Genomic DNA, 25,400 nt, shown 5'->3' with positions numbered 1-25,400 from the left:
CCCACTCGTCACAACTAGAGGAAGCCCTCGTGCAGCAACGAAGACCCAACACAGCCAAAAATAAATTTAAAAAAACAAAAGTGAAGGAGAAATAAGGGCTTTCCCAAACTAAAATTGACAGAATTTGTTGTCAATAAACCTGCCTTGCAAGAAATTTTAAATGAAGTTCTTCAGAGAGAAGGAAAATGATACAGGTCAGAAACTTTAAACTATATAAAGAAAGGAAGAGCATAAGAAAAGGAATAAGTGAAGGTAAACACTTTCATTTTTCTTATTCTTAATTGACATAGCAGGTAACAGTTTGTTCAAAATAACATCAACAATGTATCACTTATATATGCTTATGTGTATATACACACATATGCTTATGTTTGAGTGAAATTAATGACAGCAATGATAGAAGTAACAGTAGAGAGGAGTTAGGATTATTTTGGTATTATTAGGTACCTGCACTACCTGTGAGCAGTAGAGTGTTATTTGAAAGTGGAAGTTGGATTAGTTGTAAATGGATTTTGCAAACTCAAGGATAGCCACTATGGGCTTCCCTGGTGGCGCAGTGGTTGAGAGTCCGCCCGCCGATGCAAGGGACACAGGTTCGTGCCCTGGTCCGGGAAGATCCCACATGCCGCGGAGTGGCTAGGCCCGTGAGCCATGGCCACTGAGCCTGCGCGTCCGGAGCCTGTGCTCCACAGCGGGAGAGGCCGCAACAGTGAGAGGCCCGCGTACTGCAAAAAAAAAAAAAGGACAGTCACTAAAAAAAGTAATAAAAACAAGAAGTATAACTAATATGCTATGAAAAGACAGAAAATGGAATCATATAATATGCTCAATTAGGACCAAAAAAGACAAAAATAGAGTGGAACACAAAGATAGGAACAATAAACAAGGGCGACAAATAGAAAATAGTAACAAACATTGTAGATATTAATCCAATCATATCAAAAATCAATTTAAACATCAATGGTCTAAATATACCGATTAGAAAACAGAGATTTTCAGAGTGAATAAAAAAGCAGCACCCAACTCTATGCTATCTAAAAGAAGCCCACTTTAAATAAAAAGACACACATAGATAAAAGGTAAAGGGATGAAGAAATACACCATGCTAACACTAATCAAATGAAAGCGGGAGTAGTTTTATTAAGTTCAGAAAAAGCAGGCTTTAGAGAAAGTAAAGTTACAAGGGATAAAGAAGGGTGTTACATAACGATGAAAGGGTCAATATTTTAAGACACAGCAATCTTAATGTGTATGCGCCTAACAAAAGAACATGAGGCAGATACTGATAAAACTGCAAGAAGAAATAGATTAATCCATTATCATAGTTGGAGACTACAACACTCTTCAGAAATGGACAGATCTAGCAGGCAGAACATGAGTGAGGACATCATCAATCAACTGGATATAACTGCCAGCTCTAAACTACTTCATCCAACAGCAGGAGCATTTTTCTTAAGCTCATGTGGAACATTCACTAAGATGGACCACACTCTGGGCCATAAAACACACCTTAAATTTTTTTAAATATTAAAATTATACTATGTATGCTCCCAGATCATGGTGGAATTAAACTAAAATTCAACATTAGAAAGATAGCTGGAAAATCCCCAAACACTTGGAGATTAAATAACACACTTCTAAACAACACATGGATCAAAGAAGGAACTTCGAGAAATTTTTTTAAGAGAAATTTTAAAATAGTGTGAACTAAATGAAAATACAACTGGCCAAAATTTGTGGGGTGCAGTGAAAGCAGTGCTTAGAGGGAAATTTATAGTATTGAATGCATGTATTAGTAAAAAAAAAGATCTAAAATCAATAACCTATGCTTCCACCTTAGGAAACTAGAAAAAGAAGGGCAAATTAAATGCAAAGGAAGCAGAAGGAAAAAATTAATAAAAATTAGAGTAGATATAAGTGAAAAAAATTTATAAAAATTAGAGCAGATAATCAGTGAAATGAAATGAACATTTCTTTACATGTGGAATTCCTATTCGCAGGTACCAAAATAATTTTGCTGGCTTTTCTGTTTCTTTCGTTCCTTCTATGCTCATTCCATCTGGTAGTTCTGGGGTTTCCTTACTTTGGCCAAAGGACCCACTCCAGAGTCAGGTCTCATAAGATGGTATTTCAGATTTCCTGTTCTGTTCTGACCCAGTTAATGAACCAATGCACAGCTTGGTTGAGCAAGGTTGTACTTGTATCCTTTTACCTCTTTCGGTCTGTGGTTCCAAATAAGCTACAAACCCAGTCTGTGCTTGGCAGTAGCTTTTGTTCAGCTTCTTTTCTTTGATTTTTTTAAAATTTTATTTATTTTTTGGCTGTGTTGGGTCTTCGTTGCTGCATGCGGGCTTTCTCTAGTTGCAGCGAGTGGGGGCTACTCTTCGTTGCAGTGCATGGCCTTCTCATTGCAGTGGCTTCTCTTGTTGTGGAGCACGGGCTCTAGGCAGGTAGACTTCAGTAGTTGTGGTGCGTGGGCTCAGTAGTTGTGGCTCGTGAGCTCTAGAGTGCAGGCTCAGTAGTTGTGGTGCACGGGCTTGGTTGCTCCACGGTATGTGGGATCTTCCTGGGCCAGGGCTCAAAACCATGTCCCCTGCATTGGCAGGCAGATTCTTAACCACTGCGCCACCAGGGAAGCCCTCAGCTTCTTTTCTTAAGTCCCAAGTTTGAGCTAGAGCTGTGAATCTGGCTCTAGTCCATATCTTGAGAAGCATTTCTGGTCCTTTTCACTCCACAGGACCTGTCTTCCTGTCTTCCTGTTCACCTCTGCTTACTTTTGGACTTAGAGCCCATTAAGTCTATGGCTTAACTCAATCATAGCTTTGTGGGTTTTGTTATTTTTCCAGTCTGTGAAAATGCTTGTCTTGTTTTGACCTGGCTATACATATATATGCCCCCCTCACCCCCATATCCCTCTCCACTTCATCTATCATGTTATGTATCTGGAGCAGAAGGGATGTATCAAAGGGTCATTTAATGAGCTATCTTATTGGAAGTCTACTTAAGTTTTTTAAAGGAATTTTCTACAAGCAAAGAAAGAGAGAAGGAAATAGAGCATTCAGTTTCTAAAGGAGCAGCAAAAGACTATGCTTAAAGATCATTCTCTGATAGTAAAGTAGAAACTTAGTTATAATTATTGCCTATTCTCCTGTAATAGCCAGGGTCTTGATCGTTACTCTCTGAATACCTAGCATCCTCCCTTCTCATTCACACCTGCTTCCTTCTTCTCACCCCACTTAAAACTTCCATTCCCTGAAGAGTCATCAGTACTCAGCTCCCTGTCAATTTAGTCATATAATTATAGTATTCAAACTGAATTATAAATAATTCTTGTGAACTCAGTAAGTTCTTAATTAGTCAATATGTGGGGTATACTTAGCAGGTGAGTGGTGATGGGAGGAGGGGGAGTTGGACTTGACTACACGTCTATTCTTACAACAAACAAAGGCCCAGGAACAGCCTGAAGAGCCTCGGAAATGAGGTCCCTTGAAGTAACGAGACACCAGTCACTCTGCAATAACTAAGATCACCAACATGGAGAAAAGGTGCCAACATGGAGAAAGGGGTTTTCTAAGGCAGGGTCAAAATGGGGTGTGTGTATATACGTGCTTTTGTGTGTGTCTCTATGGGTGGGTGCACACATGCATGTGCTGCTAAACTCCTACCTTTAGGAATAAAAGCAGAAGTATTAACCTAACAGTCTTCTGGTCATCATCTGGAAATGTTTGGGAATGACTGACCAGGGACCAGGATTATAAGAACTGTTAAGTTTGTTTTCTACAAAGGTTACCAGTGACTCTCTAAATTAAAACAAAAGGATCCCAGGGCTTATCTTTTTTTTTTAATTAATTAATTTAGCTTTAAAATTTTTGGCTGCGTTGGATCTTCTTTGCTGCACGCAGACTTTAGTTATGGTGAGCGGGGGCTACTCTTTGTTGCAGTGCATGGGCTTCTCATTGCAGTGGCTTCTCTTGTTGCAGAGCACGGGCTCTAGGCGTGCGGGCTTCAGTAGTTGTGGCTCACAGGCTCAGCAACTGTGGCTCGCGGGCTCTAGAGCGCAAGTTCAGTAGTTGTGGCGCACGGGCTTAGTTGCTCCGTGGCATGTGGGATCTTCCTGGACCAGGGATCGAACCCGTGTCCCCTGCATTGGCAGGTGGATTCTTAACCACTGCGCCACCAGGGAAGTCCTGGGCTTATCTTTAAGAGCAGCAAGGGGTGAAACTGGACACTGTAGTCCATTCCATTGCCAGGCTTGAGAAGAAGAAGAATGGACCTCAACAAACAAAAGAGTAGTGGCAGCTACTAAAGGAATAAAGGACAAGATGAAGGTCAGGGACCTTCTGCATGGAATCTGGTCTAAGTTTAAAAGGGATCTTTAGCCATCAAAAGATCCATGTGATTGCCTGAATTCCCCCACCCTTACTCAGTCTTAAACAGTATACAAAACATGGAAAAAATTTTAACTTTGTCCACGTATATACTTAGGCTGAAGAAAGTCCTTTAGCCTCATTTCGCTCAGTAAAACATAATCTAAGGAATCAAAAGAGTCATAGGCCTATCAAGAATCTGATTGAATGTATGGCCCTCTTCACAGAAAAGAGCATACACAAGTTTTGTATAGAATTTCAGAGAGTTTATGGATGCTTGGTTAACATAACCTCTAGCTTAGGGAGAAGCAGTTGGTTTACCTAATAGACTGTAAGGTTTTCAAATTACCAATCTTCATAAGAAGTGGGATGTCATGGATTCCCCAGAATCTACCCAGCACCTCTCACCTCCTTTGGGTAGTAGGTATTATCTCCATTGTTGTTCATTCCATTTCTGGTAATGATCGCCAATTAGATTCAACAATATTGTTCAAATGCCTTCCATCCTGGGTATTCCCAAAGCCACACACGATAAAGAGAATTTCAAACAAAATTTGGTGACATTTTTCTACATTGACCATTCTGGTCTATGAAATCCCTGATGCCCAAAGAGAGCTCTGATCCACGCACTGCATCTATTGCTAGTTTCTTTCATTCATGACCCTAAACACTGATGTTTTCTTTTAGAAACTTTTTCTCGGGTGAGTTTTCATTATTTTCTTTATGACTACCATACATATTTTAGATGCAACATACACAAAGGACATTTCATCAGCTTTAATGCTCTCTCCTTCAGCAATATGGCCATGGTATTAGGAGAGTTTCCTCGAATCTGCACAATCATTCCCTACTCAGTGAGCTTCTCCTCCCCTGTTTTAAGACAGGAAGTAGTTGGGTTATCCTATCACCATCACAGTTCTGTACTTGATCGTTTTTTCTCTTTCTCACGTGTAGATTCTGTCTGAAACCCTGACTCAGCATCTTCAGCAGGTGATACTGTAGTCACTGGACCAATCCCCAGCCTTGGCTTGTCTATGGGAACTGCAGTGACATTTTGATCAAGGGGAGGAGATCTGGAAGTTATGTGGTTGAGGAAGGAGATAATCCCTAGGGGGAGAGAAGAATTCGAGGTGAGTTTCAAGAGACAGATGGCCTTTTGGCTTTTAAAATTCTAACTCATTCTTTAAATACTCAGCTCAAAATGCCTCTTTTCAGTGAAGCCAACCCTCCTTCCCCCAGCAGGCTTCCATTATCCTTCTGTGCTTCCATTTCATTATTGTACTTCTTACATGGTTGGAACAAAGCTAGAACCTCCTGGATGCAAATCATAGTTTCACTACTTTCTGTGCTGTCTTAAGCAAGTTACTCAACCTGTCTGTGCCTCAGTTAGTGGTAGAACAGTTTACTAATTCTAACTTTTCAGACTCCAAAATCCATGCTTTTTGGCCACGTCACGCGGCATGCGGGATCTTAGTTCCCCAACCTGTGATCCAACCCGCACCCCCTGCAGTGGAAGCACAGAGTCTTAACCACTGGACCGCCAGGGAATTCCCAATCCGTGCTTTCTTTACCATACCACTCTGCTTCTAGATGTTTAAGTGTTCTTAAAAGGAACAGTTAGTGTTTCTATTTCTCTTAGATTCCACCTCCCTTCCAAGAAGTGATTTCCCCTTCTATCCTTCTAGCATAAAGCAGGGAGGGGACTGACTCACCAGCAAACATGTATAAGAAGTCACTCCCCCAATTAATATGATAGGTCCATAGGAGAGCTGATTCCATGGCATCCCTAGAATGCCAGTGCACCTGTGCCAGAAACAGGATGAGGCAGAGGAGCAAGCAGGAGGCTAGGAGCAGAAGAAAACACGTCATATCCCTCAGTGTCTTCAATCTGCCTTGACAGCCACCCCCAACTCTTCGTCTACTTCCAGACACCATATTGTATAGAAAGGATCAAGAAGATAAGAATTCAAGGACTGACCAAGGTGGGAGAGAGAAGGGGCCTGGCATAAGTTAACTAATGGATGTTTTTGTGTTTTTTTGTGTTTTTTTGCAGTACGCGGGCCTCTCACTGTTGTGGCCTCTCCTGTTGCGGAGCACAGGCTCCGGACGGGCAGGCTCAGCGGCCATGGCTCACGGGCCCAGCTGTTCCGCGGCATGTGGGATCTTCCCGGCCCGGGGCACGAACCCGTGTCCCCTGCATCGGCAGGCGGACTCTCAACCACTGCACCACCAGGGAAGCCCACTAATGGATGTTTTATACAATAAGACAAGGCAGGTAGCTGGCAACTTGATGTAATAATGAAGAAGAGAAAAGGGACAAGAAAAAGAGGATGGAAGCCCACACAGAGGAACTATGTTCCCTCAACAATTTTACCATAGTATTGCCCTGCCATCTAGGTCTGTACCTGAGATGAAGCTGAGCATGGATACCTTCAGATCCAAGTTAGGAGTCATTCTTCCTCTTCTAGGGAGGCAAGCTCTGAAGAGCCAGCCAAGAGCAACAAGTATGGTGAGGACAGAGATGAGGAAGAAGGCCCTGGAATATTGGAGGTAATCTGCCAAGGAGATGGAGAAAGAAAAGGCCTGGTTAGTCCAGTGGGGGACCTCTCCTTAAGAAAACCAGACAGAGTCTTAGAGAAGGGAGTGAAGACAAAAGAGGATGAAGCTGAGCTTGCTATGTGGCATCCAGGGCACAAATAAGGATCTTCTTTCCCAGCTCTTCATTGATACTTGGAATTTTTCACTATGAAGGCAAAACCTTCACTTTAGAACTAAAGGTAATATACAAATAGTTCTGGGTATATTAACACATTAACTTAGATGTAAACTAGCTTATAAGAGGTGTGACTCTAACATCGCAACACAAATTTAACCTTTTTCTTTTCCTAATTCTAATTCTAAAAGTAATACATGTTCAATATAAGCATTGGAGAGACTAGAAAAGTACGAAGAAGCAGCAGGAATTCAGCCACAATCCCACTACCCAAAGACAACCATTGTTAGCATTTTATTTGGCTTCTTTCTGGTATTTTTCTGTCCTCTGTACACAGTGGATATGATACTGAATTTCGTGATTTTTGAGAGGATTATATGGTAAGATTTTTCCCAGATCACCTGCTGTAAACATCATATTTAATAGCTACAAGATAGTCTATCATATCAACGTACTTTGCTTAGTGATTTTATTGTTGTTGGAGTTTGTTTCTATTTGTTTTTTCTCTTTCAAATGTATCTGGCGTGTACAGTCCCTGTCAGCCTGTGACTACAAAATGAAGTCACATTTACCCGAACTCCCATACTGTAATGATTTCAAGACCTAATTTACTGGACTGCAGGAATTTAACACCCCACAAATATCTCCTTTTTTTCCTGAGAGTCTCTCAAGGTCCCGTCTCACATGTGTTTGAGGACAGGTCTGCTAAAGTTATTTGGCTCCAATGCCCTTAGCCTAGTGCCACAACACTCCTTCTCTCTCCTATCTCTTGGCTCCAGAGCTCTGCTCTCTTTGGCAGAAAAGGGAGCATGCCAACCCATACTTTTGGCTACCATATCCCTAAGGAATAGATCCTTCCCTTGACTTCCCCAGCAATGTTTTACAGATTTAAGAAATAGAGTAACTTACAATTACATATAGATGTATGTTTCTGAGATAACCACAGATCCGCCACTATCTTCAATATCCTTTATAGCAGGGGTCCCCAACCCCCGGGCACCTGTTAGGAGCCGGGCCACACAGCAGGTGGTGAGCAGCAGATGAGCAAGCGAAGCTTCATCTGCCGCTCCCCATCGCTCACATTACTGCCTGAACCATTCCCCCCCTCGAAAAATTGTCTTCCACGAAACCGGTCTCTGGTGTCAAAAAGGTTGGGGACCACTGCTTTATAGGGTGCCTCCTGGTCTAGCTTATTTTCTGTCTCAACGTAACAAGGGCCAGGTCATCCCTACCACTGAAAGTTCTCTAAGCACTTCAATGTCTAAGAATCCAAGTCCATCTTCCAAGCAACCCAGAGAGAAGAGTACCAAGCTTATCCCAGTTGACAAACTGCCTCTTAAGTCTTATTTTGTTCTCTAGAACACATCACTGGCTAACACAATCGATAACAGTAATTTCCATTAAGAGAAATCACACTCCTACCCACAGAGGTCAGGTGCCATGTGGCCCCAACAAGTTAGCCACATTAAAACATGATAACCCAAGGGCAGCACGTTTTCTGAAAACTGGGTCATTCAGAATTAGCCAGTCAGAACCATCAGCCTAGACTGAGCTGCATGAAGCCCAGTGTGATAGGCATCTTTTGCAGTATTGAGCCCCCAGTCCCCCATGGGCCTTAGCAGTCCCTGTCTAGAGCCCTGGATCCTTGCCTATAGATCCCTTGACTATAGCTAGTAGGACCAAGGAAGGGTACCAATTTAACTCTGATCCTTGGATATCTGGATTTGGGACTGATTGATGCTAATTTCCTCTTTTGCTTGCTTGAACCAAGAAGGTATAAAGCTAGCCTGGTATATCCCCTTTTTCAGGCACTTACATACTAATAAACAGGAAAAGCTGAGCTGTAGAGATAAAATAAAGCATAAACAAAGTTGAGTGACAAAGGAGCTCTGGAGAGACTGAGTGACTGTCTGGCTTGATTTTCTTTGCCTGAGATCACAGCCTCTTCTGGAATTCCCTGAGGTCCAGAAAACTTCCTGCCTTTGGGAGTCTATGAGATGCTTCTGAGTCATTATAAAGAAGTTCGCTCTTTAGCTTATGCTATTTCAAATGGGTTCTGATATTTAGAAAACAAAAGAGTACTAAGATATCCAGTCCAACTCCTGTCTAAGATATGTTACAGTCCAGTCTTTCTTATACCATGAGGGGAGGAATGGACCTTCACGTTCTTCTTACAATCTTCTCAGTCTTAGCTGCTCACCTCCTGAAAGCTCCATAAACAAGATCACTCACAAGTCCACAGGAGCAACTAAATACCTGCAGCAGAGCAGAGTCTAACGCCTCAGAGGGACCAAGTCTACCAGTCACAACGAGACGCAAAAGGTTATCTAACCAAACTAACTAAACACTTAGCTTCAGAGTCTAAAACAGCTGCATTTGGCTAACTTCACAGTCTTTTAAAATTCAGGTAACAAAACAAAACAAAGGTCTGAAAGGTGAATTCAAGCCTCTACCTCCTGTAAGAGCAAATCCTATTTCAGCTTTTAAACAGCAATCTTTATAGCAGCTTACCCATTAATAAAAGGCCTTACTTGTATGTCTCAGTAAGAATAGAAAAGATCCTGGATGGATACCCAGAACCCTGGAGAGGAAGCTTTGAAATCTTCTTAGTATTTAGATTCCCTTGTCACCAGTTGGTACATCAGAATAAATCATCCCTACACAGCCTGTGGGTGTTTATTGTGTGATGGTTCCTGGGGTCCTGGCTCTGGACCAAAGACCTATGCTTTCTTCCCCACCCTCTGCAAAAAAGACAGTTCAAGTTACTCTCTGTGGCAACACATTCTTTTACATTATGGTCTGATCTCACCTATGCTATGGGGGAAATTAGCAGAAAGGTCTGTTCCATGCTGTGACCTAGTAGTAAAAGTGAAGGATGGTGTCCTTTACTCCCATCCTTTCTTCATCCCATTACCAATAGCTACGGCACAGAGGCTATCAGTTATCTAGAACCAGGGGAAGACAGAGGCAGAGGAACAATGGCCTGAAGTAAGTCCAGGACAGAGGAACATGAGCACACATGTACTTGAGCCCACTTGAGATAGCCCCAGTGAAAGTCTCAGAAATGACTGGGGGGCTTCCCTGGTGGCACAGTGGTTAAGGATCCACCTGCCAATGCAGGGGACAGGGACACAGGCTCAAGCCCTGGTCCGGGAAGATCCCACATGCCACAGAGCAACTAAGCCCTTGCGCCACAGCTATTGAGCCTGTGTGCTCCAACTACTGAAGCCCGTGCGCCTAGAGGCCATGCTCCACAACAAGAGAAGCCACCACAATGAGAAGCCCGCACACCACAACAAACAGTAGGCCCCGCTCTCTGAAAATAGAGAAAGCCCCCGCGCAGGAATGAAGACCCAATGCAGCCAATAAATAAATTTATAAAAAAAAAAAAAAGAAAAGAAATGACTGGGGACTCCATGGGAGAGGGGGCTAAATTCTTGCAATCCAGTAGGTAAAAGTTTGAAGTTCTTGAACTTGGGCAATAATCTATCTGGGCAATAATAACATATTATTGTTACAGGCTGATGAGGCCTGGACATACTGATTATATTTGGGGAATTCCTTATGAGATCTGTATTGCAGACTGATTACTGACCCTAGAATTAGGACTAGTTAACACTGGAAACAGGGTGGATACTTGACTTACAATTGTGTACTTAAGGACTCACTTAGTTGACATTCTCCAAACCATTAACAGTTGGCCTCAAAGGTGAATTCAAGGCTCCAAAAAATAAACTGCTTTAAGTGACAACATTTCAAGATTCTGACTCATTAAAGATGTAAATAATAATCTCAAGGCCTGAGGTTTAGCCTGGGTTACATAAATATAATGGCAGCTTAATTTTTATGCCTTTATCTCTCACTCCATTTCTCTAGAAATGGAATTAGTGAGTGTAAATCTCTGAATGCACATAATCATATTGCTTTGGTTGTTCCTATTTATGTGTCCTCAGTGTGTACGGGAGTGTGCAGCATTGTGTATTACCATTTACAAATCTCTTTTAATGTCATGGCTGAAAAATCCTATCTCATCGTTCATCTGATTTGCCATTCTTTAATGGCTGACTGAGGTTAAAGTCATTTTTCCCATGTTTATTAGATATCTGTAGTTTCTGTTTTGTGAATTGTTTACAAAAAATTTATTTATTGGGATATTTGTCTTTTTTGTAATAATAATTTGTATATTATATATATATATATTAAGGCAATTAACCTTTTATCTTTCATATTTGTTGCAATTATTTTCTCTAGTTTTTATTTTCAGTTGAAGATGCAGTTGAATTCTCTGCCTGCCTTTGATTTTAGTTTCTTCCGAAGATCTCGCTTTACGATCCCGCTCCTTAGTTCCAAATACAAAGCGTGAGCCCATGCCAAATAAGTGATGCTCCACTTCAGGGTTGGGCCTAGGTCCCCCCTCCCCCCAAATCTGGGACTCCTGTTTATCTAAGAAGTGAAATAAACACTTTACTCATGTATGTTTTCTTTCGCAATACCTGTTCTTTGTGTAAATGTTTCTCTTGCAGATGTTGGGGAAACTCTTTAGTGTAGTTTTAGCTTTCCTGTAAGTCTTAGTTCTGGTTGAAAAACCTCATGCATATGGTATCTTCTAGCCCTAGACATTTACTTTTAAATATTATGTGTTGCAACTTCAGATTTACTTAAATTCACATAAAATTTGACAATTTATTCTCTAAATAGCTGGCATTTGTTATACTACATATCTGACATGCATTTAACTTCTCTTCTGTTGCTAGCATAAGAACAAACTGACCTTGAAAGTTAAATCTGATGGAGGTTGAGACACTTTGCTCTATCTCCCAGCTATGATCAATCACTTCTGTTTCTGCGAACCACATTAGAATAACAATCTCTTTGCATCACAGGAACAGATCATAAATGACAAACGAGTTCTTCCCAGAGGGTAAAGAGACTATCAACTCATAATTTGGGAGAGGAAACAACCTGGGGTAGAAGGGAGAAAGGGTACACCAGGGACACCAAAGAGAAGAACGGCCATGTTCACAATCTGGCTGAGATCCCTCCTAGACTTGGAGAGGTGAGGGGCAAAAGATCTTGGAGGAAGAAAGATGAAGGGCCATTGTGGCAGAAAACTCTGGAACTGTGGGGCCTGTGGCATTCAATTTAGTGGCACTCACAGGGTGGCTTGGGTGTGTGGCTCCAGCACAGCTCATGGTTGCATGAGATCCAGAGTCCTGCGTAGAGCTCAAGGCCATCGTTGATCACCAGGAACTGCACCCAGTTCAGTGGGGACATGCAGATCAGCATTAGGAGGCTAAAACCACAGAGGCTGCCACAGAACATTCGGATGTAGGTGTGTGTCTGATCCACATGCTGCTGCAGCCTCTGGGGTGGCATCGAGGCACTCGGATGTTGGTTGGTAGGGAGGGTAGGCTACAAGGATGAGGGATGAGGGAGATATTGCCTACCCAAAAAGATAACCCTTGACCCCCAGGGTCTCCTGCTCTTTTCTGCCTCAAGTACCCCCACGTGGGTTCGATTGGTGGATAGCTTTCCCTACCCCTTCTATAAAAAACAAACATTTCTGGGTCATCTTTTCCCTATCTTTAGGACACTCTGTCTAGACCCGCCTTTAAACAAGTCCTCTTCTTCCCATCTGAACTACAATTGGGTACCTCCTCACCCTTTGGTATTTCTGGTACCCCTTGACTTTGGGAACCTTGGGACAGTAGAAGGTAAAGATTAATTGCTCCTTCCTCTCCATCTTGGCAGTCAGTTCACGTTCTAACTGCCACGGAACTTGTCTCAGCATGTCCTCATACACACGGACAGAATCCAAAGGGGTTGGAAACTGGGATCTATGGATCCCATTTCTCCTTCATACTCTGGGTTTGGTCAGATCAGGAAGAAATCATCACGTTCTAAGCATGTGCATGTATGTGTGATGCTCTTCACCCTCCTTCTCGGACTCCTCCTAACTCCTTTATTAAATAAATCCACAAATATTTTGTCACCAGTTGCTGTGTGTCAGTCAGGCTTTGTGATAGGTCCTGGGACATAAAGATAAATAAGACATAGTTCCCTAAAAGCAAATAAAAAAGGATAACTCTGATGTCTCCAGGACTCAATAGTTTGTGGTTATAATTTAAGATTATATGATCTTAATCTACCAAGATATATAAATACAAATATGTTTATGTATATAGATATATCTCAGCAGCCCAGAATTCATGTTCTTGCCCCAATTTTAAGTGGAAGACGCCAGGTGTGTCTCATAGGTGGAAGAACCAGTCTGTCAGCCATAGGCCTTCATTCGGCATCCACCTTTGTTTTCCTTTTTTGCTCTGGTTCCCCCTCTTCAATACCCTCTACCCATGAAGCCATTCAAGGGTACAGCCTCTGCCAAGGCCACTGCTGACACAGGGCCTGTAAAAATGCCAGTATCCCTACCCCAGGGGGCTACCAGCCAACGTGCGGAAAGCTACCCCTCAAGATAATACAGCAGAGTTGGGTTCTGTGTGGAAGTGAAGAGGCTGGCCTTTCCCTGGCTCCACAGCAGCAAAACATACACCCAGAGTATCTCAAAATCTTCTTCTTAAACAACTCTCTCAGCATTGGTCCTAACTCCTTTCCCCACAAGGGCTCAAAATCAGTCCAAGATACTGAACAGATGTCATCCTGTTCCACAGCATGAACGTTGATTCAAACAAATGCCCGGCTGGATTACCAACTCTTGTTTTCCTAAGTTTGGGCTGAAGCAGAATGTCCCATCACACTTTTCTCCCAGTATACGCTCTCCCCACCCACCCCAACTGGTTGAAACCTATTCTTTATTTCAGCTGGTGGGAATGACTAGCTAGGTTACGTCCATGCTTTAGCAACATAGTCTTCCTTCTGCAAAAGTGTTACTTGACTGTCTCCTAGTACTTAGCCTGCTGCCTGAAAAGAATAGTATTTAATGTTGAATGAATGAACGAGCAATGCATTTTTATATTAAATACAGAGGTTGATACGGAGAACAGAACGTTTAGCACTGTCAGAGGGAAATTAGGGAAGGTTTACTGGAAAAGACAATGTCTTAGCTGGATTTTAAAGGAATTTGACAAATAAACAAGGGGAAGGGAATGTGAAACAAAGAGAATAGTATGTCTCAAGGCAGAAAGCCATGAACACCATGAAGTTCTCAGGGCACTAGAAGCAGGGTGGTTCTACTGGGTGCAAAATCAAAGATGAGGATTGAGGGTTGCGTATAGAGGTACGGGCTAGATCACAAAGAGTCTTATGCCATGCTATGCAATTATATTGTGAAGTTTTAATTGCTGGGATACTCTAGCCCTACTGGCATGATTATAAGAAAGACTTTTGCAGCTGCATCAAACTGACTTGTATGGCATATCTGTTAGATACACGTGTATGGCTAGAGAGCTAACATAGGCTGTGAACAGACAGGCCTGTGTTTCCATCCTGGTTGAGCATTTACTTAGTTCCGACACTTACTGGTCAAGTTCCTTTGGGAAATTTCCTTAACTTCACTGAGCTTCAGTTCCCTCATTTCTAAAACTGGGATAATAATCATTCCTGTCTCATAGAATTCATGTGAAGATGAAATGAGATAACACACATAACGCTCTTAGCACAGTGCCTTCATAACTGCACAATAAATATTATTATTGATGGATATTGATATTATTGATAAATATACTATCAATGGTGAGCAATTAATACGTGCTTGCTAAATACTATCTACTATTATTATGTTTTAACTGTCTTTCCAAGATTGCTTGAGCATGGCCTTGGCACAGGCCACCATGAGATAGATGAAATACTCGTGTTAATGGAAAGGATGCGTCACCCCTCACCCCTCTAGTAGCAGCACTAAACAAGCACATTACCAAAGAGATGATACTGATGTAAGGAGGTCATTTTGTGAACAGTGTCTGATTTGGCAAATGATGCAACCCTCTGGCTATTAAAGGAATAGGTCAGGCACCATTCAACTCCCAGGCCTATTTCAAGGCCTATTTCAGCACTACCAAAAAGGCAGATGTTCAGGCCAGCTTGGAACTTGCTAGGGCCTGGGATGCATATGACAAAACAAGCATTTATTCATATCTTATGGCTGTGTATATTGTGATTCACCTACTTTAAAAAGCAATTTGGGGTCCCCAGTCTGTGCCACCACCTCCGCTTCCAGGCCGGTGGTGCCCCAGGGGAAGCATGGCCATGGACAGTGGACCGAGTGCTTTGAGCACAGAATGATACTGTGTGGAGATGCTGCAGAAACAATATCATGATGGCTATTTATGTTCCCTGCTGCTCCCTGCAGAATCCCAAAGCTCTGCTCTTGCATTGAGGGCCTTCGATGTGGAACTGGCTCAGGCTGATTAAAGACTCGGCCTCTGAGAAAACAATTGGACTGATGTGAATGCAGTTTTGAAAAAAAAACTGTGGACCAAATATTCTGTGATAATCCACCCCATCAGCCTGTGGCTATTGAAATACAGCAGGTCTGCCACCAGCAGAGCAGGCCCTGTTTCTGGGCCCCAGATTGACTTCACAGAGCCCCAGTAAGACGGAAAGCCAGGGCCCCACATGAGGGACTGAGAAGAAAAAGTGGATGGGAAGCTGCTGTCAAAAGACATAATCTGACCAAAAAATGGCTTCTCAAAATCATTGATGAAGGAGAAAAAAGTTTGGATGACACAGCATATCATAATACACAGAAACTGTACAGTTATGCAGAAAACACACAGGGCTCTCTTCCTTATTTAAGACTAGAAGTACTGGGTATAAAGGATCTTGGTGCAGGTCATGCCACAAGTCACCCTGGAAAAGCACAAGGAATTGTCATATACGTAAGAGCAATGTCCTATCATAGTGGCCGAAAAACGGTGTTCCTTCCCTCAGATATTTGTGTGTTTGACAAATACAGCACATGGTGTTTCACAGGAGGGTTTTCTACAGAAGAACCAATGATAAAAATGTGAGAGACATAATATACGTCATTACTAGCCAGGCATATTTGTACTTAAAGCATGCTAGGTCCTTCCACAAAGTGAAAGTGAAAACTTCCTGCCTTTCTTCAGGATGCTTTGGAGGACTATTTAAAGAAAATTCAATAGGTGGATTTTGATATATTCTACCCATCTTGATATCAGAAAAATACATTACTTCCATTATCTTTGTATACTCAGTCATAGAGAAAAAGATATTAAAATAATTTTATGGTACTGAAAAAAAAAAAGCAATTTTGGTTAGAAAAAACGTAATGTAACATCTTTGTGATCTTGAAGTAGACCAAGAATTTTTCTTTTTTTAAACAGGACACAAGGGACTTCCCTGGCAGTTCAGTGGTAAAGAATCTGTCTTCCAATGCAGGGGACGCGGGTTAGATCCCTGGTTGGGGAACAAAGATCCCCCATGCTGCAGGGCAACTAAGCCTGCGCGCCACAACTACTGAGCCCCGATGCCTCAACGAGAGAGCCCACGTGCTGCAAATTACAGAGCCCACGTGCTCTGGAGCCTGTGCACCACAACCAGAGAGAGAAAACCTGCATGCCACAACTAGAGAGAAGCCCATGCACTGCAACGAAGAGTCCACATGCCACAACTAAGACCCAACACAGCCAAGAAAGGAAGGAAGGAAGGAAGGAAGGAAGGAAGGAAGAAAGGCTAGCTATCAAAGCCTTATTTAAACAGGACATGAAAAAGCATTAACCACAAAGGAAAATTTTGATAAACTGAATTATGCTGAACTTAAGAACTTCTGTTCACCGGAAGATACCATTGAGAGAGTAAAAAGACAATCCACAGAGTGGGGTAAGATATTGCAACGTTTATATCTAACAAAGGGCTTGTAGCAAGAATATATTAAGAACTCTTACAAATCAATAGGAAAGAAAACAACCTACTAGGAGAATGAGCGAAGTCCTTAATTAATGCTTTGCGAGACATCAAAATGGGCAATAAACATATAAAAAGGTGCTCAATTTCATTAGTCATCAGGGAAATGCAAATTAAAACCACAATGCAATATCACTACACTTCCATCAGAATGGCTCAAATGAAAAAGTATTGGTAAGTATGTGGAGCAACTGGAACTCTCATACACTTCTTTTGGTAGTGTAAATTGGTAGAATCACATTGAAAAACTACTTGACAGTATCTGTTGGAGCTGAATAAACACATGCCCTTTTCAATGTATGTAGGTACGCAAAAGAAAAAGTGTCCTTATGTCCACCAAAAGACATGTATAGTGCTCCCAGCAACACTTTTTATAATAGCCCCAAACTGGGAACTACCCAGTTGCCCAGCAGCAGAAGAATGGAAAATTGTGGTACATTCATACAAGGAAATACTGTACAGCAATATGAGTAATCTACAAGCACATGAAATATGGATAAATCTCATAAACGTAATGCTGAGCAAAAGAAGCCAGACACAAAAGAGTACATATGTATGATTCCACTCAAATGAAGGGCAAAACTGGCAAATCAGTGTTGCCAGAAGTCAGAAATACCCTTGGGAGGAAAATGACTAAGGACTAGGAAGGGACATGCAAGGGACTTTTGGGGTGTTGGAGATGTTCTATTTCTTGATCTGGGCACTGATTACCAGAGTTCTATATTTATGCTATACTTTAATAAAGAGTTAAAAAAATTAGATACATATATCAAGAATCTTTTTTTAAATCAAGAATCTTAAAAATGTATCTTTTGTCTTGGTAATTTCACTTCTAGGAATCTATAAAATCAATATTTTATTGTTATAGCTTATTTATATAACCTTATCTACTAGGACCTGTGCTAGGTGCTTTACATACATTAACTCACTTTTTTTTTTAAATAAATAAATTTATTTATTTATTTGTTTATTTTGGTTGTGTTGGGTCTTCATTGCATCTTCGTTGCTGCACACAGGCTCTCTCTAGTTGCGGTGAGTGGGGGCCACTCTTTGTTGCGGTGCATGGACTTCTCACTGCGGTGGCTTCTCTTGCTGTGGAGCACGGTCTCTAGTCGTAGTTGTGGCTCGCGGGCTCTTAGAGTGTAGGTTCAGGAGTTGTGGTGCACAGGCTTAGTTGCTCCGCAGCATGTAGGATCTTCCCGGACCAGGGCCCAAAACCATGTCCCCTGCATCGGCAGGCGAACTCTCAACCACTGCGCCACCAGGGAAGCCCTGATTGGACAGTTTTATTAAGGATAGAGGGCATGCTTATCTTACTCTTGACTTTAGTGGAATGAACTCTATTGCTTTTTGTTTCATATGTACATTCATTTTCATGTTAAAAAAGTTTCATTCTATTTCTATTTCATCAAGATTTCTAATTTAGAATAGCTGTATCAAATTCCTTCTGAACCTCTAGAATATGGTCTTTCTTTTTAACCTATTTAACATAAACATTGCCTTAATACACTTCATATTGTTTAACTAGTTTTGCATTCCTGTAGTAAAATATGTTTGGACAGGATATATTATTCTTCTGATATACTTCTAGGAGTATTTGTTTTTATAGTTGGCCCAAGAATTATTTAGAATTTTAAAAGTATATCTACATGTTTAGATTTTTTTCTCCCCCTTAATTTTTTTTTTCCCCCTTAATTTTGATACATTATGGTCAAAGAACATGTCCTATAAGATTCAAAAAAGTAATGTTTACCTTTTTGCCAATTTCTCTAAATGTCCTGTGGACATTTAATAACAACGTATGAGACACAAAATTTTAAATGTATTTGTGGGGGATATAAGATTCTAAACCTATTATAATTAAGTTATTAATGATATCATTCAAGATGTTCCTATTCTTATTTTCTCTGCACTTGATAAAATATTCTCAGAGAAATGTTAAATGTCTCACTATGATTATAATTTTTTCTTTTCCCTTATATTTCTTCTGGTTTTTGCTTTTTATATATATATATATATATATATATATATATATTTGTTAGGTGTCTAATGGTTTATGATGTCTCTCTTCTTTGTGAATTGTACCTTTTATCATTAAAAATATTCTTCTTTGTTCCATTTAACTTCTGTGTGTCTTGGGTTTTTTCACATGTTAATAAATGCCTTCCTTGCTCTCTTTCTTGTTTGCATTTTTCCGGTACTTCTCAGACCATTCTTTTAGTGTCATCACTTTGGTTTCACTTAAAATGTCTCTTATCAACAACATTTAGACTGTTCTTTGCTCAATTTGAGAGTCTTCGTCTTTTAATGGGGGGATCTAACCTATTTACATATAGGGTGATAGTTTAGATAGATTGGGCTTATTTCTACCCTCTTATTCTTTGTATTTTTGGTTAATTATATATTCATGTTACCTCCTCCTGTACCTCTTATTTTTCCAGAATGATCCAGCTTCTTTTTCTGTAATGATGTGGAAGTCATGTATCCTGTTTCTATCTTGCTAGAGCTTATCTGTCAATTTTATTAGATACATCTAAAAAATTAATTTCAAGGCATCAACAGTAGCAATAAAAAGATAAATACTAATGTTGGAAGAGAGTAATGAAATGGGCATTTTTACACATTATTGGTGGGAATGTAAAATCTTATCCCATGTTTCCAGGTGTTTATAGTGAGGGGGTGGGGAAAGTAGCCCTGATTACGTGGCTTAAACCAGGGAGGGCCTGGGGCTATCTCAGTCTCATCCAAGCTACCAAACTGTCGATGAAATTTCCAAATGAAAAGCCAAGTATTCTTGGTGAGAAAGGATGAAAACAGATGTTGGCATGGCAACCAGTACCCTCTACAATGGTCACTGTAGCATTGTTTACAACTGAGAAAACTCGGAAGCAACCTAAATGTGCATCATAGGGAATTGGTTAAATTATGGAACATGCGCACTATTCTTCTGTTCTTCTGGGGAGATCAAGAGAATCTTGATTTGGGAATTCCCTGGTGGTCCATTGGTTAGGATTAAGCTCTCTCACTGCCTGGGCCCCAGGTTCCTGGGTTTGATCACTGGTCAGGGAACTAAGAACCCGTATGCCTCACAGCGCGGCCAAAATTAATAGAATCTTGATTTGCACAGAGCTTTGGAAGATAGTGGGGTCTCCAGAGGCATAGATAGGAGAATAAGAAGACCCTGGGGCTAGAAAGTCATGGAAAATTTTGGGTCTTGTGCAATGAATGTCAAGTCATGAGGGAATAGATATTATAAGGAAGTTCAAGTAACTGACAAGCAAAGAGGAAAACTGACCAGAGGAGCAGATATTCAGAGAGGAACAGAAAAGTCATGAGTAGTCAGGCCCTTGATTTCTGCTCTTTCTGAGGTCTGGTTTTCTGCTTTTTTGGGTTGTTATGTGTATCACTTCAGTAGGCCTCCTTTTCCCTGAAATAACATGAGTCCCTATTCCTTGCAAGCAAAAGGCATGTCATGGAGATAAAATCAACGTATTGTGACAGTGTGAGGGCTTATGACAGACCTGTATTTAAAGATAAGAGGCAAGTCAAATTATCTGGTAAGCCCTTTATCCTAATCTCTGAGCTCAGCCTACTCTACTAGCTGCCATCCCTCCTCTGTGCTCCTTTTGTCCCTCACAAACTTCTCTCTCACCAAAGTCCTCTTTCCCCCTAATTTTTAGCCTTCCTTCCTTTTTCCCTTGACTATTTCATATGATCTCAACTGTCATCTTTGAGCAATGATGCCCAGAGCTCTCTTTTGAGCTCCCAGCCTGTATCTCCTTGGCCCTGCTGGACATTCCAACTCTGCTGTTCTTCCGTCTCCTCCAAAGCAGCATGTCTCAGAGCTCATTATCTTTTTTTCCAGAACTGGCTCTTCCTTTTGTATTCAGTTAATGGCACGATGATTCCCTTGGGAAACTAGACTGGTACACCTTTTTCTCTCCTCTTTCCCTTGTCCCCATCCCTACTTCACCCAGTTAGTTGCTGAGTTCTGTCATTTTGTATCTGAAACATTACTGCATTTGACCCATATCCCCCTTTCCCACTGTCACTCCTTTTGCTCAGATCTGTTTTGTTTTTTAAAATTTTTTGGCCATGCTGCGTGGCATGCAGGATCTTAGTTCCCTGACCAGGGATTGAACCTGAGCCCCCTGCATTGGAAGCACGGAGTCTTAACCACTGGACCACCAGGGAAGTCCCATCAGATCTATTGAATGTTCCCTCAGGGCTTTAGTTTTTCTAATTATCTGACCATAGAAAACCACCTGTGTAAATATCCAGGCAATTTTTTTTTTTTAAGTCTATGTGTAGGCTAGGATTGGATAGATATAGGACAAGGCCAGTTATTGCAAGAAATGTATGTCTAGAGTTAGGGAAAGTTGTTAAGAATTAGGGAGGGACTTCCCCAGTGGCGCAGTGGTTAAGACTCCATGCTCTCAAAGTAGGGGGTCTAGATTCGATCCCTAGTCAGGGAACTAGATCCCACATGCATGCCGCAATTAAGAGTTCGTATGCCACAACAAAGGAGTCCACAAGCTGCAACTAAGGAGCCCACCAGCCACAACTAAGGAGCCTGCCTGCTGCAACTAAGACCCGGTGCAACCAAAAAAAAAAAAAAAAAGAATTAGGGAGTAAGCCTGAAAAGATAACTAGAAAAATTATACGACTAAATAGGAGAGAAGAGGGGATAAGGCTCAAAATAAAAAAAACTAGACACAGAAATATTTTTAGTATCCCCAAGGAATGCTGTACATGTTTAGTAGTGGTAAATTGGGTAGCATTCTGTAATTCTGGAAACAGCATGGGAGGAGCTGGAGGTAACAGGGTACAGCAGAGGTAGGGATGGCTCCATGTGAATTGGGATGGGTCTAAAGAGAGTCAGGGAGCATAGATAATTTGGACCATCTCCACTTTTGTAAACTTTGACAAATTAAACAAAGCTTGTCTCACTGGTCTGGCTAGCCGATGTGGAAGAGGAAAAATGAAGCCATCGATCTCAGGTGAATTCGGGTCTGCATTTCCTGAGCCCCATAGCATGTGAGAATGGTCAGGTTGTTTTAGAGAGCTCTGAGCCAAGAGGCTCAGCCTCAACCTCAACCTCAGCCTCAGCCCCAATCTACCTGCACACGGCTTTCCCCATTTGATTCCTCCTATACACGTTAACGGATTAATCTGAGCAAATTTCAGCTCTGGTCTTGTCACTCTTCAGCTAAAGAAATTTCACTAGCTTCCCATAGACTCAAGAGTAAAATCCCAATACAATCTTCAGACTAGCTTTCAAGGAAGTATGATAGATGTAAAAGCAATAGATTTTGGCATAGAAGACCTGGGTCCAAATACTGGTTCTGACAACTATCTATGGGGCCTTGGTCAAGTTACTTTAATTATCAGAGCCTGCTTCCTCATCTGTAAAATGTAGCTGATACTCAATTTCACACAGTTGTTGTGAGAGATAAAGAAGATAACATGTATCTAGTACACAGTACCTTGATCAATAATTTCCTCCTTTCCTTACTTCATTACCCAGCTTCAACTTACTTTTTCTAAAATTATTTTTATCCGTATTTCTCTTTATGCACTATTGGTTCTAGTAAAACAGAATTGCTCACATCCCTGGTATCACTCCAGATTCTTCAGAGATCTCTGCCTAGGTTCGTTTGCCATTTCATTCTATTCATTCAAAAATATCCATTAAATGACTATGATGTGCCAGGTGCTGTTCCAGAACCTGGGGATCTTAAAGTGAACAAGTTAGATGGAGTTTTCTTTCTAGACTGCAGTCCTTCTCCATGGATTGCTCTTTCCTCTCTACACAATGAAATTCTGTCTTTCGAAATTTAATACAAATGCTTCCTCATTCATTCAACAAATATTTGCTGAACACTTACTATGTGCAGATTCTTGGCTCAGGCAGTAAGGATACAACTGTGGAAAAGATGCCACTCATTCAGCACGTCGTCTGTGGAGAACATGGATAAGTAAAGAGGCTGCAATGAGGGTGCCATAAAGAAACATCCTAGAGGAGATGTCTAAGTGCTTCCCAAAGTTTCTCACATCAGAGCACACACAGGTGTTTGTTCTTGGCTGGAGATGACTGACCAGGATGTCTAGCTACCCCAGGCTCTGCCTGGCCACCCCAAGGATAGAGGGGAGGGGATGGTCACTGTCTCAACACACTGGTACTCCATTCACAACATACTTGTTGGTCTGGTCTAGGCTAAGACCTGAAGGATAAGTAGATGCTAAATAGGAGAAGAGATATTCTGGGCCTTTCACTTATTTAACAAGTCTTTATTAAGAATCTACTATGTGCCAGACACTGTGCCCAGGGCTAGGAATACAACAGTGAACACAGAACCTGCCCTTAAGGAACTTTTACTTAAGGGATACAGACAAATGGACAGGCAATTACAATATTGAGGTAAGTGCTCTGATGGAGATAAGCTCAGAGGGCTATGGGATCTTACCCAGGTGTGAGAAGTCAGAGATTTATAGGGTGGTAAAATTTAACTTTAGACCTTCAAGTAAGTGGTGGGAGTGGGAGGTGGGAAAGGCATTCCAAGGAGAAGGGAATATGGTAGAAGTGAGATAATCACGGCACATTTTCACCTTGCTATCCCCCAAAACACTATGCTCAATATGCCATCTTCATCCACGCCTCTATGCTTTGCCCATGCTCCCCTTCCCTGCCAACTCATGTTCTGGAAGCCAGCTCAAGCCACTTCCTCTTTGAAAGACTTCCCCAGGCAAAATTAGTCATTCCCTCCTCTCTCCTACACTGATGACTCTACTTTATGAACCAAAACTCTGGACACATTGTCTGACAGTGAATTCTTTTTCTGATATGTAATTTTATTAGATGCTATAGATAACGGAAATTAAATTATGTTTTATTCATTTAGCAAGTTGTCTTTAGTAAACAGAAAAACAGAGAAAACAACCAGTTATATACTATATATTATCTGTGTCATTATTTTTGTTATTCATCTACTGTCAAAATTGATGGCAATGTTGTGTATATACGAATCTAGAGTTTATAATGTTAAATAACTGTTAATTTTAATTTTTGCTACTATTTCTATGCTAGGCTCTGAACCTTTACTTGTATTATGATGTTTTTTTTAACTTTTAATGGTTGTTCATTACTTTTCTGATTGTCTGACATACTGTCAGAGAGCGGATAACTGGAATAATATGTTTGGAATCTTCTCTCAACAATAATCTCTAAGTATTTTCATTAGTAATTTTTGCAGTCTCCTTATTTGGGTCCAGTTCCTTCATTTTGTGACTCTTCTATGTAAATTACTTCTCTCCTGGTACTGTGCTCTGATAATATAGTGATGAGCAAGGAAGACAGGGTCCCTGACTCAGTAAGTAACTGTGTTCTCGCTGATCAGCCCTCAAGCCTCTCGTGTATCAACCCCTCTGCTTCTGAGCAGATCCACTATTTTCTGGATCTACAGCTCTCTTCCTTTCCCACTGCTATAGTTCAAGGTCTTATTATCTTCCACCTCCAATTAAAAAAAAAAAAAAAAGCTCTGCCTAACTGGTTTCTTATCCATCCGACTATTCAACATGAGATTTCTAAAATGCAAATCTTTGGGCTGATTTTCAGTTGCCCACAAAATTAAGTCCTGACTCTCGGACTTCTATGTAAACCCCTGCGGAATTTCTCTCTGGGTATAAGACCTGTCTTATCTCTGGGTATTGTCGAACTTGCACCCAAAGTTCAAGCAATGTCTTACTGCTTGCAGTAAGTACAGGACCTACCTGTTCGCGGAGTTTTGTCTGCGAGGAGAGGATCTAGGGGCGGTTACTAGGAGATTATCAACCATTAAAGGAAGAGCCTACACTAGAGGCTGGAAATGGGACGCCTCAAGCTTGCTGTGAAAGTACACATTTTTTCCCCAGTCGTAAGTAGATCCCATTTTTGTGATCTTATAATGCCCTCTCTAGCTGAGCCATTCTCACTACCTAATTCCAGACCCTTTCTGACCTACAGCATCAAAAGGAGCTGTGCTTTTAAGCCTCCATTTTTTTGTTTCTTAAGTTCCCTGGGCCTGGGACGTCCTTTACTTCCCAGCAGGCCTCGCGAGCCCTTATTCCGCGTTCACGATTCGGGAAACTTTCTTTCTCGCTCGCCTACTCAGCCTCCCCACGTGGGGCTTCTACCCTTTGGTGCGCTTATAGTTCTGTGACCGCAGGCCTGACACCTGCGGTGGTGCATTTAGCTACTGCTCCAGGTCCGTGAACCGCCTGCACCTGAACCATCACCGATGCCCCGCACCATCCACTGCACGCCACACGAGCTCCGGGCTCACGCCGGGACTGCAGGGACGGGTAATCCGTCCTCCGGGGTCGCTGATGAAGAGCTGCCTCCGGTCACGTGACGCGCCCGTTATCACGCGGGGGCGGCTCACCTGACCAGGGTGTCACGT

At 41.6% G+C, this 25,400-nt stretch overlaps 1 protein-coding gene, 1 non-coding gene and 1 pseudogene across 2 annotated transcripts; 1 reads left to right on the top strand and 2 right to left on the bottom strand.

Annotated features, from left to right (window-relative positions):
• Window positions 1–5,158: 5,158 nt before the first annotated feature.
• Window positions 5,159–12,823, bottom strand: TMEM202 (transmembrane protein 202). The gene is made up of 5 exons (XM_029236518.1): window positions 12,743–12,823; window positions 12,237–12,492; window positions 6,773–6,922; window positions 6,080–6,211; window positions 5,159–5,474 (listed from the first exon to the last, which is right to left on the bottom strand). The coding sequence occupies exons 1-5, from the start codon at window positions 12,821–12,823 to the stop codon at window positions 5,278–5,280; spliced, it is 816 nt and encodes a 271-aa protein (XP_029092351.1). The 3' UTR covers window positions 5,159–5,277.
• A 2,598-nt stretch (window positions 12,824–15,421) lies between these two features.
• Window positions 15,422–16,274, top strand: LOC114904987 (annotated as a pseudogene).
• Window positions 16,275–21,083: 4,809 nt separating this feature from the next.
• TRNAW-CCA lies at window positions 21,084–21,156 on the bottom strand. Its single transcript has one exon. It is a non-coding gene; the product is annotated as a tRNA-Trp (tRNA).
• Between the last annotated feature and the right edge of the window lie 4,244 nt (window positions 21,157–25,400).

This window comes from Monodon monoceros, unplaced genomic scaffold (assembly GCF_005190385.1).
Source record: "Monodon monoceros isolate NGI ecotype Baffin Bay Population unplaced genomic scaffold, NGI_Narwhal_1 Super_Scaffold_21, whole genome shotgun sequence".
In the NCBI taxonomy this organism is placed as follows: domain Eukaryota; kingdom Metazoa; phylum Chordata; class Mammalia; order Artiodactyla; family Monodontidae; genus Monodon; species Monodon monoceros.
This window is presented reverse-complemented; position numbering and strand designations above follow the sequence as displayed.

What these genes read in the sequence shown, in the direction of transcription:
- TMEM202 (XM_029236518.1), bottom strand. Translation starts at nt 12,823, where the DNA reads ATGGAGAGGAAGGAGCAATTAATCTTTACCTTCTACTGTCCCAAGGTT. An exon ending in GGTACCAGAAATACCAAAGG is followed by an intron (nt 12,493 to 12,742) that starts GTGAGGAGGTAC and finishes TCATCCTTGTAG; the next exon opens with CCTACCCTCCCTACCAACCA. An exon ending in CTTCTTATACATGTTTGCTG is followed by an intron (nt 5,475 to 6,079) that starts GTGAGTCAGTCC and finishes CTCTCCCCCTAG; the next exon opens with GGATTATCTCCTTCCTCAAC.